General features: G+C 30.8%; 4 protein-coding genes and 1 long non-coding RNA gene across 12 annotated transcripts; 4 read left to right on the top strand and 1 right to left on the bottom strand.

The window, feature by feature from the left end:
* Positions 1 to 657: 657 nt before the first annotated feature.
* On the top strand, positions 658 to 5590 carry LOC100743495 (mitogen-activated protein kinase p38a). 3 transcript variants are annotated; one of them, XM_024366467.2, is made up of 11 exons: positions 658 to 1162; positions 1437 to 1649; positions 2018 to 2147; positions 2353 to 2411; positions 2512 to 2653; positions 2728 to 2890; positions 2958 to 3029; positions 3516 to 3595; positions 4399 to 4477; positions 4558 to 4731; positions 4825 to 5590. In XM_024366467.2, the coding sequence occupies exons 3-11, from the start codon at positions 2121 to 2123 to the stop codon at positions 4902 to 4904; spliced, it is 876 nt and encodes a 291-aa protein (XP_024222235.1). In that variant the 5' UTR covers positions 658 to 1162; positions 1437 to 1649; positions 2018 to 2120; the 3' UTR covers positions 4905 to 5590. The 3 variants fall into 3 exon arrangements, with proteins under 3 accessions (XP_024222235.1, XP_003488183.1, XP_003488182.1); XM_003488135.3 differs by lacking the exons at positions 1437 to 1649; positions 3516 to 3595 and adding an exon at positions 3964 to 4043 and having other exon boundaries at positions 917 to 1162; XM_003488134.4 differs by lacking the exon at positions 1437 to 1649 and having other exon boundaries at positions 917 to 1162.
* Positions 5591 to 5675: 85 nt separating this feature from the next.
* Positions 5676 to 7972, top strand: LOC100749402. Of its 4 annotated transcripts, none has more exons than XM_024366466.2 (5): positions 5676 to 6287; positions 6357 to 6529; positions 6625 to 6826; positions 6973 to 7096; positions 7160 to 7972. In XM_024366466.2, the coding sequence occupies exons 1-5, from the start codon at positions 5943 to 5945 to the stop codon at positions 7369 to 7371; spliced, it is 1056 nt and encodes a 351-aa protein (XP_024222234.1). In that variant the 5' UTR covers positions 5676 to 5942; the 3' UTR covers positions 7372 to 7972. The 4 variants fall into 4 exon arrangements, with proteins under 4 accessions (XP_024222234.1, XP_024222233.1, XP_033175731.1 ...); XM_024366465.2 differs by having other exon boundaries at positions 6970 to 7096; XM_033319840.1 differs by having other exon boundaries at positions 6625 to 6874.
* Positions 7973 to 8186: 214 nt separating this feature from the next.
* On the top strand, positions 8187 to 11403 carry LOC100749164. 3 transcript variants are annotated; one of them, XM_024366461.1, is made up of 5 exons: positions 8187 to 8722; positions 8801 to 9058; positions 9177 to 10136; positions 10235 to 10372; positions 10442 to 11403. In XM_024366461.1, exons 1-5 carry the CDS (start codon positions 8323 to 8325, stop codon positions 11344 to 11346), a joined length of 2661 nt encoding a protein of 886 aa, XP_024222229.1. In that variant the 5' UTR covers positions 8187 to 8322; the 3' UTR covers positions 11347 to 11403. The 3 variants fall into 3 exon arrangements, with proteins under 3 accessions (XP_024222229.1, XP_024222231.1, XP_024222230.1); XM_024366463.1 differs by having other exon boundaries at positions 8816 to 9058; positions 10442 to 11346; XM_024366462.1 differs by having other exon boundaries at positions 8804 to 9058; positions 10442 to 11346.
* Positions 11404 to 12039: 636 nt separating this feature from the next.
* On the top strand, positions 12040 to 12925 carry LOC117151455. Its single transcript, XR_004461404.1, has 2 exons — positions 12040 to 12228; positions 12587 to 12925. It is a non-coding gene; the product is annotated as an uncharacterized LOC117151455 (long non-coding RNA).
* Positions 12926 to 13416: 491 nt separating this feature from the next.
* LOC100743374 (trimeric intracellular cation channel type 1B.1) lies at positions 13417 to 17388 on the bottom strand. Its single transcript, XM_003488133.4, has 8 exons — positions 17044 to 17388; positions 15636 to 15792; positions 15290 to 15385; positions 15113 to 15201; positions 14951 to 15038; positions 14755 to 14875; positions 14507 to 14664; positions 13417 to 14385 (listed from the first exon to the last, which is right to left on the bottom strand). The coding sequence occupies exons 1-7, from the start codon at positions 17162 to 17164 to the stop codon at positions 14509 to 14511; spliced, it is 828 nt and encodes a 275-aa protein (XP_003488181.1). The 5' UTR covers positions 17165 to 17388; the 3' UTR covers positions 13417 to 14385; positions 14507 to 14508.
* Positions 17389 to 17453: the final 65 nt, after the last annotated feature.

The following is a 17453-nucleotide window of genomic DNA, read 5'->3' as shown; positions in this document are numbered from 1 at the left end:
CGTCATGGATTAGGTTATTGGGTCATCGTTCAAGTTGGTGAGAGTGAGATGATAGCTGAGAGGATAAGACACTTATGAGACATGACATGACTAGATCAGCGGTTCTTAACCTGTGATCCACAGTTCCTGGGGAACACAAAATCTTCATACGTGCAAGTTATTATTATATTATTCGAATAAAAATCATTTAGTTAATTCATAATGAATCTCTTCTCTCCGAGAAGATTGTTGAACAGTTAATGTGTTTTAATTATATATATTTGGCACATTATTTATTTAAATCTTGAGTTAAGTATTGAGGATTCACGACAATAAAAAATTATTTAAAGGAGGTCTGTGATAAATAAAAGATTAAGAACCGCTGGACTAACTGGCAGAAATAAAAGCTATCTCGAGTTAAGGGGAAAGAGACAATGGAACAAGAGTAAAATACATATAGGATGGGCCATGTTCATAAGTCAACTTCCCATTTAAAAGTTGCATAACCTTTTCTTATTGTATATTTTTAAATTTTTGTTCCAGATTCTTACATTTTCTTTTTTGGGAATTTAAATTATTTTTTTTTTTTTTGGATTTAAATAGAAATTTATTTGCCTTTATTTATCTGCTTTGGATATCTTGTATATATTTATGTATTATATTCGTCCTATAGATGTTTGCACCTTTATATTTCCCAAAAATGGATAGATATCCGTTTATTACTTAGTCTATCAATTATATTCTCAAAAATATGAATTTGCGTAAAAATCCCCTCCCAAAAAATCGAACACATTATTTGTTTAATCGTCGAAAAACAAATATCGAGAAAGACAAATCGACCTCTCGCCATTACAAAAAATTTCAATACGCTATCGATCTGAATACAGAATCGACTTCGAGGGATCGTAGACATACGATTATACGATAGATGTGGTATATAGTTTTTAATACTGGGCTAATTTGGAAATGCATGAAGTGTCTGTAAACTCCGGTTCCAAACGTTAGTGCGTGGTGTTTGTGCTGTAATTGTTGTTATTCTTCCTTTTATCAAGCGGCGTGACTGAGAAATTGAATGTAGCATGCCGCAATTTCATAAAATCGAAATAAATAGGACCGAATGGGAGGTTCCGGAACGATACCAAATGCTCACGCCAGTGGGATCAGGAGCTTATGGTCAGGTCTGGTAAGAATTCAGAAAAACAATTCCAATATAAATTTATATGTTTCAATAATTGCATAATACCATCCTAATCTCATATATTTTTTAGATTGTTCCTTATTCGGGAACCTGTCTATAATGTTTAAACGATCCCGCTCCATATCTCGTTAATAATTTAAGATTTGGTTGCGACCATGAACCAATCATAACCTTGACATTTCTACGATCGTTCATTATGCCACTTAAAATCGTATATACACATATGTCATTCTTTCTTTTTTCTTATTTTGTAATTTAGATTTTAACGAGATTATCAATACGTAAATGTTACGATTGCGGCAGCTCGTGCAAGTATCTCGTGCACCGTCGCATTCTACATCATGGGCCAAACTAAAATTAGAATTATTTGACAATGCTTTTCCGTGAAGATGAATTTAATGAGATGTCTTATACCCGAATTTTCTCGGTGAAACATTTCACAGAACTTCCACTTGGATTTGATAATTGATTAGTAAATTTATATTAACTCTTACTTTATTATTTAATTCTTTAAGTACATGAAATACATTGTGTTTTCTAGAAAAATAAATCCTCTTATAATCATAAAAGAAGATTGATATATACATATACATATATTATATAATTTTAAATAATTATGTTTAAATTAGTTATTAAGATTTAAGTTTATTATTGTAAATGTAAACTGTAATATGTATGTATTTATTGATACCCTTCTGAATTACAAGAATTTCTACTTCCTTATTATAAATCTACATTCACATAATCTTACAACAGAGTATTTATATATTATATATTCTTGTTTTGTTCTATGTAAATCATAGTAGAAACTGGATTAAGGAATCATATATATATTTTTAGCTCGGCAGTTGACACAAAAACTGGACAGAAAGTAGCAATAAAAAAGTTAGCCAGACCATTCCAATCAGCTGTGCATGCAAAACGCACATATAGAGAACTTCGTATGTTGAAGCATATGAATCATGAAAATGTGAGTACATAAATGTGGATTATATATAAGTTTAATATATCTTTGAAGTTGGCATTGTAGAAATTAATGGATTTAGAAACTTTATCTTGTTACTAAATTTAGGGACGACTATGTTCTGTATAGTGAGTTCCATCATGCTATTATTGACCTTTACAAATCAAAATCAATGAGTTTTACAGTGAAATAATCATATAATTCATTACAGGTAATTGGTTTACTAGATGTATTCCATCCCTCTTCTTCTTTAGAAGATTTTCAGCAAGTGTAAGTGCTTTTATGTACTTCTATAATGTTGATTATCTCTTTTCAACCCCTTGATTATGACTCCTTATCATGTTTTAGTAATCACATGTACTTTTAATAGATATTTAGTCACGCATCTGATGGGTGCAGATCTCAATAATATTGTAAGAACTCAGAAACTTTCGGATGATCATGTACAGTTTCTTGTATATCAAATCCTTCGTGGTCTCAAATATATTCACTCTGCGAGTATAATACACAGGGTAAAGTAGCATCACTGATAACAACAATTTAAATGTAATATAGAATACTTTAAATACATTCTTGTCAAATTTAGGATTTAAAACCTTCTAATATAGCTGTAAATGAAGATTGTGAGCTGAAAATTTTAGATTTTGGATTAGCCAGACCTACAGAAAATGAAATGACTGGTTATGTTGCTACAAGGTGGTATAGAGCTCCAGAAATTATGCTTAATTGGATGCATTATAATCAAACAGGTGGTTATTATTTTTCTTTTTGCAAATATCTTATAATACACAATAGTATAATATTTATGCTTTTTAGTTGATATATGGTCTGTTGGATGTATAATGGCCGAGCTATTAACGGGGAGAACGTTATTTCCGGGAACAGATCGTATCCTTTTTACAACCAATCATGCTTTTTATAATTCCTTTTAATATCAATGTCTAATATTCAAGTTTGTTGTTTGTGGTTTTCATCTAATAATGTTGTACTTGTATGCACATAAAACTTCTTTCATAATTCATCTTCAATGAATATTATAAATCTTTAACCATCTTTAACCATCTCAGAATTAAAGGATATGCTTTTCGCTAAGGCTCTACATGGCTTCTTTCCTGCTTTAAAATGTTCAGTTGTTTTACTAATATGTTAATTACATAGTATTTTATTTGTCAGTTGGCAAAAAATGCTTTAATTTAGCTTCTGTTTGATAGCAAGGGAAATTAGCTTTTATTTTACAAGTAAAAATTCATTCAAATATGTATATAATTTTTAATATGCTTCAATGCACGAAATTGTCTGTTGTATTTATGTAATAATTAAAGTATCCATATAGTGAAAGTAGAAAAAGGTGTGGTGGAACCTTAGCAAGAGCAGATATACACCAACTGAACTTAATAATGGAGATACTGGGTACTCCACGTGACGAGTTTATGCAAAAAATATCGTCAGAGTCGGTAAGTAATTTTTAAATTGTTAAATAAGAATTTATCCATAGAAAAAGCCTAAATAGTGCATGCTGCTCATTGATAACGTGTTACGATTTAATTGCCTCGCATGTTACATGTTTTTTTTATCAATATTTCCCTGATTAATAAATTTCACTATATATATATATATGACTAAAATGAAAGAATTATCTTCATAATATTTACAAATTTGGTTGGTGAATATATGTTATTTCCATATATATATTATAACTCGTACTTTGGAATGCTAACAAATGCTTAAAATAATTACAAGCATAATTCATATTACATTGCTTTAAGTTTTTCCTACTCCTGTATAATAAATTATGCTTCAAACATACCTTAACTTTAAGCAGACATTGATCATCTAACACGAGTTTTAGTACTCTGTGGTACACCCACAGAGGAAACTTTAAGCAAAATTACCAGCCAAGAGGTAATTTTTTTTTTAGATAAATATTTTTTGCAATCTTTCTTAATTATTTTTTTATGAATTAAAATTTTTTACATTATTTATTTGCATTTTATAATTCTTTCCATAATATTAAAAATAATTTTGTCTATAATATGATTTTGCTTTGAAGTTTAAAATATAAGGTAATATTAATATTAAAAGAGCTACAAAAAGAGTATAATATGAGTTATAACAAAAATATGTAACGCATTTATGAGGTATTACATGCACAATTTTTGAAGAATATTTTCATGAAATATTGTATAAATTTCAAATATTGAAATAATGCAAATTATACGTAAAAACTGAAAATTAATAAGTAAAAATATTGTTTTAGGCGAGAAACTATATACAAAGTTTACCTCCGCTAAAAAAAAAGAACTTCAAAGAAGTATTTCGCGGGGCCAATCCTTTAGGTAATTACCGAATTTAAAAAGTCTTCTAAATTAAAATTATTTTTATAAATTAAATTAATATATTTTTTACTACTTTTCAGCTATAGATTTACTTGAATTAATGTTAGAACTAGATGCAGAGAAACGAATTACAGCAGAACAAGCTTTAGCTCACCCATATCTTGCACAGTATGCTGATCCAACTGATGAACCAGTATCTTTACCATATGATCAAAGTTTTGAAGATATGGATTTACCTGTTGAAAAATGGAAAGGTATATGTTTCCACTATAATATATATATATATATACTTCATAAATAGTCATTCATATATTACTAAAGTGGTAATTCATTTTTATTATTTGTAGAACTTGTTTATCATGAAGTTATAAATTTTGTACCTCAACAATTACCTGCAATGGCTTCGACGATTGAGTCTTCTTCGTAAGGTTACGTCGATAGCACAAATAATATAGTAAGATAAGTAAGATAATACAGTAAGATAATCACAACAATGAATAATTATGAAAAGATACATGTATAATTGTTATATACAAAGGATATCACATTGTATATAATATGGTGTTACATAAGTAACAGAGTTAATCATACAAACTTATTTGTATTAGAGGCAAAATGTATATTTTTGTTAATGACGCATGATACAAGGAAATGCTAATATTTTTCACTGAGCATTGGTTGTTTTAGAATATAAAGCTATCAAACATGTGACAAATTATTCATATTCATGGTTTTATATGGACATTTTTGTTACATATTCACGTGTTTGAATACTTTGAAGCTACGAGTGCAAGCGCAATTTAATAACCGAAGATCTATTAAGGATTTAAAGCAACTTTTTTTTTTTGTAAAAAGCCGAATTACTTAATATAAAAGACAACTCTTTATCAATAAAAATAAATTATTAAAAAAATGCTAGCTTCAAGGGTTAGATTTTGTTGTATACACCGCTGGTTCTAGTCTATAACATAGAACATATTACATCGAATTTATGGTTAAAAATAATTCTTATTTCACACGCAGATGTAATTTAAAATAATTTAATCTCTAAGATACTGTTATAATGATGCTTTTAACAACAAACATGGCTGAATAAATTTTTTGATCTTTGTATATCGTTTGTTATTTATATTAAGAATTATTCATCTTATTCTTTCACTATGCACATACATTTACGTAAGAAAATCAATAGCTAAACAGACTATATATTTCATGTATTCTTTCATTTTTTTTTTCATGTATATTTTTCTAAATTCTAGTAACTTTTTGAATCTTACGTATGTATGATGTATAATCCGAATGTAATTCATTCATTGCATTCTTTCAGCATACAAATTTTTGCTACGAATTTTAGTATAAGCTCAAGATATGTACATATAGCTTTTATGATATGTAAATAATGGCATCTATCCAAGTGGGGGATTAAATAACCTGATTATGCTACAAATGATCGAAGCAATTTATCATGCCAATTGCATGGACCGATAGTCTAACGTTGAGATTAGTAATTTTTTACAGTAAACACGAATGTCTAAGAAATCCTTTTCATCCGGATTATAAGAACAAACGATGTCGTTACAAAGCTTACAAAAAAATTGTGGATTCTATGGATGTTTGTTGTTTAACAGTTTATGATTGTATCAAAAGGATTACCTGTGTAAAGGCCCAATACTGTTATGAGCTGTCTAAAATCAGTGCTGCAATTTCCTGTGAGAAGTTTTATAGACCAATAGCGAACTGGTTTCCAATAATCCATGAACTGTTTTTCCCATTTATACCAACTTACAATTGTACAAGTGATTGCTGCAAGGTACATATCAACTTATAACAAAACACATTGTACAAATCTTATTTATTTATTATAACAATTTTGTTATAGATATGCAGTGACAAAACAGACACACATAAAGGTTATGACTATGAAGAAACACAGGAGCAGTCGACACGTCCAGTCCCCACGGAACCGAGAGCATTAAGCACAGACTGTGGTTGTCCATATGAAACTTGTTATTGTGACAAATCGAATATAGCTAAACCTCGTACTCGTCTTAGGTAATTTATTTCATTTGCGTTAGTACATAGTGTTAATACATCACTGATTAACATTAGTGTACATAATAAAATATATTAAAACATAGTCCACTTAGGAAAGCAGAAAAACCACCTTTCTTCCTGACGGAAGAGAAAGGTGTAACTACTTCGCAAACCACAGCAAGAGATTGCAAATATTACTTGCACCAGCAAAAAGTATCTCAAATCGATGTGGGGAGTAACATCAGAAGTATCAGTACTGAGCACGCGACTCAATCTGAACTTTCTTATTTCAAAACTGCATGTACAGCTTGTCAAGTGTGTATGGAAAATGAAGTACCTTTTAACTTGATGAAAAAAGATCTAGTAAATAGATTCTTGTCTTTAGTTCAATCAACGAGAATAAATGTAAAGTTTGTCGAAAGTTACAAATAACATTAAATATACGAAATAATTTTCAGAAGGAGACAGACATTAGTTACACAGATTGTGCTCCACCAGTGAAAGACATTAAAGAAAGAAGGAAAACTGACGAATTTGACATGTTCGGCAAGAGTATTGCGTTTCAGTTGCGAAATATAAGTTTCGGTGAATATTGATAGCGTAATATATTACAAAGATAATTATTAAGGTAAAATTATTTGTCTTCAGAAATTGCAGTTAAATTGGAGAAACGAATACAAGATCTAATTGCACAAGAACGTCTGGATCATATGAAACTGAAATATTTGGATTGCTGTACAGCTTCTAGTTGCAGCGAATGTGCAGTTTTGCGCAAGGAAATGGTTTGCAGCTGCGGCCTTCCGATAATCATGATCAAGGCAGATTCTTCCTGCGATCTTGATTGCAAGCAACGAATATAATGTCTACGAATTGTCTGTATTTGTTTAGTACTTAGAAAAAAATCTTATCAAAGATATAATATATGAAATATGATTCTATATGTTGGTTCTGGTATTAATGTATAGTATCGTAGCGAAACAAAATTAATAAAATAACGTAGAGTGATTTAACAAATGCTTCCGTTCGATGTATCGCGCGATCAAATTCAGTCGCGTTCTTTAACTGAAACTGATTTTATCTTGTGAATAGTCGTAAAATTATAAACGTATAAGAAATCGCAAACACTATTTTCATAGAGACACTGTATTAAAATACTGTTGGTAAATTCTTCGTATTATAAAATGTCGTCCAAATGGAACGAGAGATTAGTGATCAGTTTTTTAAAAGCGTACAAGCAATATCCGTGCCTTTGGAACCCTTATCACAGACATTACTATAACTGCTATGAGAAGAACAAGGCATTGCAAAGAATTATCAACGATCTCTGCATACCCGGCTTTACCGTAACCGATTATTTGCACCAGATCAAGAGCATAAGAGAAAAGTAATGTACGATCGGAATTTTTGGTAATGAATATTGTGAAAGAGATAAGAGAGAAAATAAAAAACATCATGAACGAATGTAATTTCTTTTTAAAATGATTATTTTGCGTTTGATGATCGGAATTCACAGTATTGAATGGAGAAGAATATACAGCCTTCTTCATTTACTGTAGTATTATGACCTTCATGTCATCTTAAATGCAAAAAAATTAAGTTTAGTCTAATTTTTTAAACATCGAAGCAAACATTGAAAATTAATACGAAATGTTCTCTATACAAAGCATTAAACAAATATTTAACAAACTATTTATGAAAACAATGATTTTTATTGACACAGATATAAATTGGAACAAACACGAACGATCCAAAGTCTACAATCTCAGAAACAATATAAATCACCATTCTCCTGGTACAATGTAGTAGCAGGCATGTTGGCGAAGGTGATTGATGATGAAGAAAGGCAGAGCTGTCAACTTCATGAACAAGAAATGACTTCTGCTGTTAGATCCTTGAGCAGTGATAGCATAAAAACTTCACAGGAGAGAAAAAGAGTGAGCCCAGAAGCAAAATATGTGGAAATTCACCCATGTAATAACACCACTGGCGGTCGGATGATTTCAAAGAGGAGCAAATCGCAGGAAAAACCATTTTGTCTGGATGGGAAACGTAATTCAACGGGGGAGACGATAATAAAGGAAAAAAGGGAGAAAAGAGTAAAATATGTTCCTTGTCCATCCTTTAGACCAAAGAAAAATGATTCGAGGGATCAAGAAATAGATGAACTTTTGTACTACAAACCCACCAGAGATGTAGAATCTCAAGAGATAGGTAAAAAATTTGTTCGAAAAATAACTTTGAAAAGAAATATGATAGAGTACGAATAGTTTAATTTTTTCTAACTTTAAGAAGAATATCTTCCAGCTATTCCAAATACTTCCATGGATACCAGATTTAACTGTGATTTTCCTTTAACGAAAGAAAACGATAATAGTTATGAATTACCATTTTTAAAATGTCCACTGTGTGGTTGGGAAGATGTGAAACATGAGCAAATTGATTGTAACAAAAACGAGAGAAGAAATTATATTTCTTGTTCGGAATACAATAAAAATCTTTCTGATGGATACAGTCCGTGTGCCGGATGTGACAGAGTCACGCGTGATAGTATGTAAAAAATCAATTTTTATTATAGAGAAATATCTGTTTGAAATTTGGGTGAAATCCTAAAATTTGGATATATGTGCAGATACCAACTTAAATTCATTGTCTATTTTATATTCAGATTTACCTTTCCGATCTATGGGAATTACTGATCTATCAGAATATTTAAAAAAGTATGTGAAGAACTCCGAGGATTTGGAATTTCTACAGACATTATCAAGACATGCATCTTTTGCATCTTTGATAACAAGACATCCATCTGTTGTAACTTTAATAACAGGACTCTCTGCAAGGGCATCAATTACTTCCGCCGTGAAATCTATTCAAATTACGAAGAAATCTGCTCATACAGAAGTAGAACAAAGCGAAGATCCAAAAAGGATTTTAAAAAATAATATTCCAGCATCCATATCGGTTCAAACGCAAGTTCTACAGGTCGACCCTGTAGTAACAGGTAAATTACAGTTGGGTACCATAGAAGCTTCTACCCAACTAGTTCTGCCAGATCTGGATAAACATTCAAAACCAATTGAATTCGTACCAAAAGATGTTTCTCAAGATACGAAGAAGGAACAAGATACAGAATCAGAACCACTTGCAATTGAAACGCGATTTTCTATTGGTAGGAAAAAACGTGAAATAGGTGTCAACGCAATGGATTCTTTTGACAAAGCAGTGCAAAATACAGTTTGTATATCAATTCAAACTACAGATGATATTGACCAAAAAGGAAAAGAGCAAGATAAATATTATAAGACTGATACGATAGAGATGAAGGAAGTAGCAATAAATGTGGTAGATCAAGCTTCGAAAGGAATACAGAGTAGCATCTGTGTATCACGAGGAAATTTAGCCTACCGTATGTCTTTTGAAAAGATGGTAGAATTTGGTACTACCATGTCCTTGCATCAAGTGCGTAGCGTCGGCTGCGTAACAGCGGAAAAGATCAAAGAATTCAAATCGAATTTCGTACAATGCGTTTCTAAAGAAAAATTTCCTTTGGCTCGATCCAAGTCTGATGATTCTATGAAACGTTGTGCTCATCAAGATACGGAATTGAAACGTTTTGTGGAAAAAGAACGTAAGCATTTTAATTGGTACTGCTTTGCAGCTTAGCAAAATATAATGCAATACTATGGATATAAAACACTAATTTTACAAAATTGTTTTAATTGATAGCACAAGAATTTGAGGATTCGTGTACAACAGATACGTGTCCATTGAATATACTACATCTCAGTAGAGATCCCACCATGCTCTCAGTTTTACAACAACTTTTGCAGAAAATATTATTTATACACGAACAAAAAATGCAAGGTATAAAATTAAACAGATCCTTATAAATTTATGTATCAATTTTCATAATTTAACGAGGTTTAATTTCAGACAAATATAAATATCGCCTAAAAGAAAATTGTTTCATCGACATGGACAAAATGGTGACAGCAATCAAAGAATATATAATGATGCTAGAGCCAAGTATTATCAGAGATGATGTGAAAGAATTTCATGAAAAGGTTGATAAAAAGTCATCTTTGACAGAAGTTCGAAGACGACCAAGTTTGAAGGAAATTGGCACGTTTACCATGTGTAATGATAAATTAACCATGACTGAAGAAGATATTTTCGAATTAATATTGCAATCCACATTCACGAAAATGGATAAAAGACAAGGAACCATGGAAGACAATATATTGCTATTAGAGAAAATGAAGAGAAAATATCCAATGATAGACAAAGAAGTTTGTACTCATTTGAATTGTAAAGATGTTGGTATCAGTGGATCGTTGATGCAGCTGTGCAATCGCGACATAGAAGTTCAAGGTGATGCTCGATTGTTCAAGGACTCTGTATGTGTCGCAAAGTATGAAGATATAACAGAAAGAGTAAGCGTGGGTACCCAGAAACGAGATCCGATACTGGTTCGAGTGATCAAGTGCAATGAAAGTCAGGCGGTAGTAAGGTCGGATAAAGAAACGTTAACTATGAAAAAGGACGTACATTTTGAAAAGAAATGTATAAGCAAACGTGTAGAAACATGCGGTCGACCGACTTGCATTCCGTCCACTGTTTGCAAAATAACAAACGAAGCCAATTTAAAATCTACTCTTCGTAAAGAGCGCGAAAATGAAATGATCGATAGTTATGATATATGCGATATAAATTGTAAAGGAAAAATATCTTATGACTGGACTGATGTAACAAATGATGTACTTTCAAATGTTACTAATTCGAAAATTCCGATATGCATGAGACCACTACAAAAATATACATACGCTAGGAGCAAATAATTAAACATTAGGATTAATATAACATATAAAATACATAAATAAATCCTGTGATAAAAAGATATGGAAGTTTATTTGGGAAATAAGTATGACCTTAAAATAACTTTGATCTCATATTAACTTTTTCTTTTGGATATTGTTATATTTCTTAAATCTATTATTGTATCATTTTTTCATTCTTTAAAATTGTATCTTTAAAAATATCTTCTTTATATCAGCATATAGAAACAGTTGTTACCACAATTGAAGATCGTTTTAAACGCAGTCATTGGTATATCTGGCTACCATATCTTCAGAAATGAGCAATAATTTTGATGCAGATCAAAGATTAAGAGAAATCCCTTAAATTCTAGACAACTCTTTATATACATATATAGACACAAAAAGGTGTGATTTTTAGAAGAACTCGGTAATTTATCGATGAAATTAGATGGAATTAGAGAAGCTAACTGTTAAGAGAATCTCGTATAGTTGTTAGATCGGATCATGTGAAATCGATTCGTTCAGTAGAACGAGAATCCTTGGTCCAATCTCGAAGTCAATATCTTGTTATATTCAGGACAGGCAAGTTTGTGGTTGTTCACCTGAAAGTCCGAGGACTTATGGCAGGCCTGATGTTTCATTTAGCGTTGACATGAACATACAAGAACGAATCGGGACGCTTTTACGTATTTACGTTGTGTGTGTGCGCTAACGCGACACACAGAAATATCTTGTTAAAAACAGATTGAGTAACGCTATAGATTAATCGCTTTAACTGCATATGCATAATCCATCATGTGCGTCAATTCGGAAAAATGCCTAAACCGCGCACAGTGCGATATACAAAAATTGAAATAACTATTATTCGATTTTGATCTTATAATTCGATAACATAATCAGTCTGTAAGTATATAAATGTAAGTAATAATTATTATTAATAAGTAATTATTAAAAATTGTTTGTACATTAAAATCTAATCATTTGAAAATTAGCTCACTCATTCATTATATATTCTTTTTTGTTAATTCTTCTTAAATAATGTTTGTTACACCTTAAATATGGAGAATTTGAGCAAAGATATGTATAATTTTAATTTCCAAATTAAAAATTTTTTTCTTTCTTTAAAGAGCGATGTAAAACAATGATTCAAATTATTCTGTAAATTTGATTGTTCTTTGTTAAAAAAAAAATTGCACTAAATTGCTGTATATGGTCTTTTTTTGTTACAAACTACTACATTGAACGTTCTTTATTTTTTAAGTGAAAGCCATTTATAATATTGACTTGGTTGAAAAATGAATTTCTGATTACATTTATTTCAAGAAAATTTTTAATATTACCCAAAATCTCTAAATGCTGGCACAATATCTGACGAAATGGAAGGGAAAATAAATTATTTCTGGACGAAAAAATGGAAAGATCATTCCCTGCATCTGCACTATTTATTTAAACGTTATCGTGTGTGGCTAGACGAAGAAATAAATATTCAAGATATTTTAACTAAGGGAGGGAGTAAGGAAAATACTAACAAAGATTTGATAAATAGATTTTTACTTACCTCGGATCACCTAATAAACGATTAAGTTTTAGGAACACTGTACATTATATGTATTTTTTGATCTTTTTCCTGAATGCTTATTCGAATACTGTACTATGGAACGTGAAAACGTGGCCTACAAATGTGCGAACGTGGACTACGAACGTGGACTGCGAACGTGGACTGCGAACGTGGATTGCGAACGTGAGCTGCGAACGTAGTCTGCGAACGCGCGTACCTGATCTGCGAACGTGGCGAATATGGTTTGCAAACGATTTTTGTCCCAATTTCTCCTTCAAATGTCGCACTGTATTGCATCTTGGAAAACCGTTATTAAACAATTGCCGTTTGTTAATCGTATTGGGGTATCGACTAGAATTTGTCAACCCTTATTTGTTATAAATTATGACAAGCAATGGTATATTTCTCAAGTTTTTCTACAATAGGAGATACATAATAAGGGCTCAGAAGGCTTGGGTTGGGAAGCAATATTGTTGCCTCTAAACCCTTGCATATTAAAAAGGTTGGAAAGACGATAAGTCGACAGAAGGGTATAGAAGAACAAACTTCATTTTATTACATGAAAATGTATAACGTTCTGTCAATTGGAATATTATATGAAAATTATGTTATTTAATTTCCATAGCAAATTATATTCACATCGTTGAATCCAAGGCAAACGCTTGATACATGTGTGTATGATAGGTAAGTATCAATTGTCAGTATCTAATTATAATAAAATAGTATAAAAGAGTTATAATTTTCCTCGTTGATATATTTACGTCACGTATAGATGATTTCATTTGTTATCCGTTTTATTATCAGAAGTCTTATTGTTCTAATATGCATTAACATTATCTTAACGCTTAAATTCGATAACCTGAGTATATTTCTTCGTGATAAATATTGTACGACAGATTGATAATTATTCATTCACACAAAATACATATACCAAAATTAGGATATTTTGAATTGAACATTACTAACAATATGTCTCAATATGCACTTAAAAATTGCACTTCACTCTATAAAATGACGTACCAACAATTTTTTTCTAATTCAATCGTTAAAACATTGTATGAAATCCCGTATATATAGATTATTAAAAAATCAACAACAAATACGTCTTTAGCCTTCGCGTAAAGATTTTATCGATTTTAGATACAATTCTCTTATATTTTATAAAACATAACGAATTTACTTGTTACGTAATGTTATTCATATAAAATTGTCTAATTAATTATGGAGAGACAATTATGTTGGCAAGTTGTTGTCAACAGAGATAATACTGTTGGTATTCATAATGATGGAAGCCATACTCTCCAATATATCACTTGTCATTATTAAAATATGTATACTAATAAATTATTGTACTTCCAATATTTAATGATTTGTCCATGATCATGCATCGCATCGTTAACATGCGAGTATGGCCTGACTAGTTTAAATTGATTTCATGCATTGATTTTTAGCATATCAATGCTAATATATTAACGTTCGTATTGGGAGAATTTTATGCGTACCTATCGAAAAAAAAAAGAGGAAATGAATATTATACATCGCGAACTCGAAAATTGAATTGCATAGCAGTAAAATTACATGTACGTAGTATTATCTAATATTATGTAAATGAAGTTTACAAACATTTAGTCCTTTCTCTTGGCATCCGCTTTCTCATCTTTAGCTTGGCCTCGTCCCAACAATTTGGCTAACCAATCGCAAATTCCTCCGAGGAACAACGCAGAGAATAGATTTTCGAAAGGTACGAATGGATCATGAATTCCAAGCAAAATGGACGATAGCTGAAATATTAATAACAATTAGCACTTAGTAACAAACAAGATTAGCAAAGATTAGCTTTCATTTAAGAAGAAGTACAAAATTCCTGTTACCTTGAAATACACGAAGAAAATAACGATACCAAAGTAAACTAATGCATGAGGAGCCGAGATGAGATCAGTCTTTTTATCAAGGACGAAAATAATGGATGCAACCATTGATGCTTTCGTAGGGCTAAAAAGTAAAATACTACGTGTTACTCATTTCAGTTTTAATCTATAAAAAAATAGAATAGAAGAAGAAATGTACAAGCTAGGTTGCATAAATTCCATAGCAGTTGGAGTCCATACTCCTCGTATGAGACGTTCAAAAAGTTTTGTAAAACCTGCACCATTTCCTAAAATAAATTAAATAAATTAATTTTGTATTTCAATACACTTTTACTTTTATTTTTCAGATATTAAAAGTTACCTTTGAGTGTTCCAATTAACACCATGATAAGATATGCATTTGGGTAAAGTTTTCCTGCATGAGATACTCCATCATATACCTTTTTACACCTGTAAGTTATGGCAAAATAATATAAACATAACAGAATAAGGTAAAAAACAAATATTATTATGTACTCACTTATTATTATGTACTCACCTATATATTTCCTTCATAGTAGCACATACTATCTTTACTGGTAAAAACTTGGCAATTTTATATCCAATATCAAATGGTGTATAAAATATCATATACCTGTGCAATAATTAAATAATAATATACCTTACTAAATGTTATGGGAGATGTCATATTATTGGTTTTGTAAACAATTGTGTTTTTCTTGTACTTGTACTTTGCACTTACACTTTGGTACGAAGTGCAAGTGCAACAAAGACACAATTGATCTGAAGCTTGGAATTTAGCTTGAAGCTATGGGAAGATATTCATTAAAAAATTCATTAAGTTATTAACAGAGATTTATAGTTTTTAATTTAATGATACTGACCAAACAATAGTCGCTACTACCACTTGTGGTGTATTTTTCAAAGGTGCAATAATCGGCTCTCCTAAAAGACCATTGCATAGCATACCACTTGCAAACACTACCAACATTGTTGAAAGCCAACATGAAAGAGGGTGTTTCCGAGAAAACGCTTGAGCACCTATTCAATAGAATTATGATAATATGAAGTTATGAAAAATAATGAAAGTTACAGTTGAAACAGTCTGATAAATTAGAGGTACAACATTTTTCAAAGATTTTTAAATATTTATTAATTACTAACATGTAAAGAAACATCTAATTTAATTTAGAAAGACACATCCAAGATGTGATAAATTTCCTGTTTTCTAATACACCATGAAATATCAAAGGGGCACATTCTTTCAAGTAGGTCACTTGGAATCCTTACAAGTATATTATATTACATGTATTCACACAGATATAATGCTAGTCTACCATAAACATGAAAATAATGTTTTTTGGTATATTTTTAACACTCTGAGTATAAAATTAAATTACATAAAAGTTTATTTAAAACAATACGAATATAGTTAAGAAATACATTTCACAATAAAATTTATTTTTCATATGATTTTAGATACCATAACTACTACCAAGGAATATAAAAGGTACAGAAATTCTTTGAGTCATTGTTCAAAGATTGCTGCTTCATGGTTCATTGCATAAGAAAGTCATTGATACAAAAAGTTTTACTGCTATATCTGGGAACATTCTTACACAATAAGCTTTCATATACTTAGGAAATATTTACAATACAATTATTTATTTTCCATATTTATTTATAATAAGTTATTTGCATAACTTTAAGAAACACAAAAAATTATAGGAAATCAAAATTGAGGCCAAAGGTTTGAAAAAACTTGGCGTGCCCACAAGGGTATATACTGAAATAGATTAGCTAGGTAAATTCAGTGAATGTCACAAAATAGGATTATTCTAATTATGCCACATACCATGTGAGAATAATTTTTTCTCTCTTTGAACATTTTTCATACATTTGTTTTGGACAATATTATTAAAAGAGGAAGTTGTATTAATGTTCTTATTCTATTTTTATAATATTAATAATATCAAATATGTTTAGTAACAAAATTGTATTTTTAAACTTACAGAAAGATAATAAGACTTTACTTTAACACTTAGAATAAAATAATCCAATTGTTATGAATAAAAAAAAATCTCTTAGCTTAAGTATTATTAAATGAGATTAAGGGAGAGCTAATTTATTAATAATAAAATAAGTAAAAAATAATATAATAAATAAAGCGGGAAGTGAGTTAAACAAGAATAATGAAGAAAAATGGTTGGGAGCGAAACACAATCTTAGAAATGGTATAAGCTGGTTCTGAGCAGATTAAATTTAGAATTGGTCGGGTAGGCTTGGGCTTACCGGATCCCAAATCTTCTCTGACGTGTAAAGCACAGAGTACGCTGTGTGCGATATCAAAGTACGGGAACATTTTCAATTTAATGACCTGATTGGCCATGTCCAGGAATGCTTCGGGATCCATTTTCAATTGATTTTGCAGCCGCTTCAGGGATAAACTTTTCGTTCACGTAAAACTGTGTCTGTCGGCGTTCAACAATCGTCGAGTTTGAAACAAAGTCACAAGCGCCCGCGAATGACGCTAGCTATGCGCCGTCTGCTAGACTTGGTCGTCTGCTAGACTTGATCGTCTGCTAGTTATGGAATCGGTCCCTACCATTAGAACCTTATCGTCGAACCAACAAATTTCATGGCCTCTTTAAAACTCCTTCCTACAGATGGCAGTAAACGATTGCATTTGTATCTATTTTTTT

Source organism: Bombus impatiens, unplaced genomic scaffold (assembly GCF_000188095.3).
Source record: "Bombus impatiens unplaced genomic scaffold, BIMP_2.2 scf_0217, whole genome shotgun sequence".
NCBI classification, from domain to species: Eukaryota; Metazoa; Arthropoda; class Insecta; order Hymenoptera; family Apidae; genus Bombus; species Bombus impatiens.
This window is presented reverse-complemented; position numbering and strand designations above follow the sequence as displayed.

Coding starts and splice junctions, on each gene's coding strand:
- LOC100743374 (XM_003488133.4), bottom strand. CDS start 17,164: ATGGATCCCGAAGCATTCCTGGACATGGCCAATCAGGTCATTAAATTG. Junction 15,793..17,043: donor CAGAGAAGATTTGGGATCCG/GTAAGCCCAAGC, acceptor TCTATTGAATAG/GTGCTCAAGCGTTTTCTCGG. Junction 15,039..15,112: donor GTTAATTGGAACACTCAAAG/GTAACTTTTAAT, acceptor AATTTATTTTAG/GAAATGGTGCAGGTTTTACA.
- LOC100749402 (XM_003488098.4), top strand. CDS start 5,943: ATGCCAATTGCATGGACCGATAGTCTAACGTTGAGATTAGTAATTTTT. Junction 6,288..6,356: donor GTACAAGTGATTGCTGCAAG/GTACATATCAAC, acceptor ATTTTGTTATAG/ATATGCAGTGACAAAACAGA. Junction 7,097..7,159: donor GTTGCGAAATATAAGTTTCG/GTGAATATTGAT, acceptor ATTTGTCTTCAG/AAATTGCAGTTAAATTGGAG.
- LOC100749164 (XM_024366461.1), top strand. CDS start 8,323: ATGTTGGCGAAGGTGATTGATGATGAAGAAAGGCAGAGCTGTCAACTT. Junction 9,059..9,176: donor TGACAGAGTCACGCGTGATA/GTATGTAAAAAA, acceptor TTTTATATTCAG/ATTTACCTTTCCGATCTATG. Junction 10,137..10,234: donor ACGTTTTGTGGAAAAAGAAC/GTAAGCATTTTA, acceptor TTTAATTGATAG/CACAAGAATTTGAGGATTCG.
- LOC100743495 (XM_003488135.3), top strand. CDS start 1,059: ATGCCGCAATTTCATAAAATCGAAATAAATAGGACCGAATGGGAGGTT. Junction 2,654..2,727: donor CTGCGAGTATAATACACAGG/GTAAAGTAGCAT, acceptor TGTCAAATTTAG/GATTTAAAACCTTCTAATAT. Junction 3,030..3,963: donor GTTATTTCCGGGAACAGATC/GTATCCTTTTTA, acceptor AACTTTAAGCAG/ACATTGATCATCTAACACGA.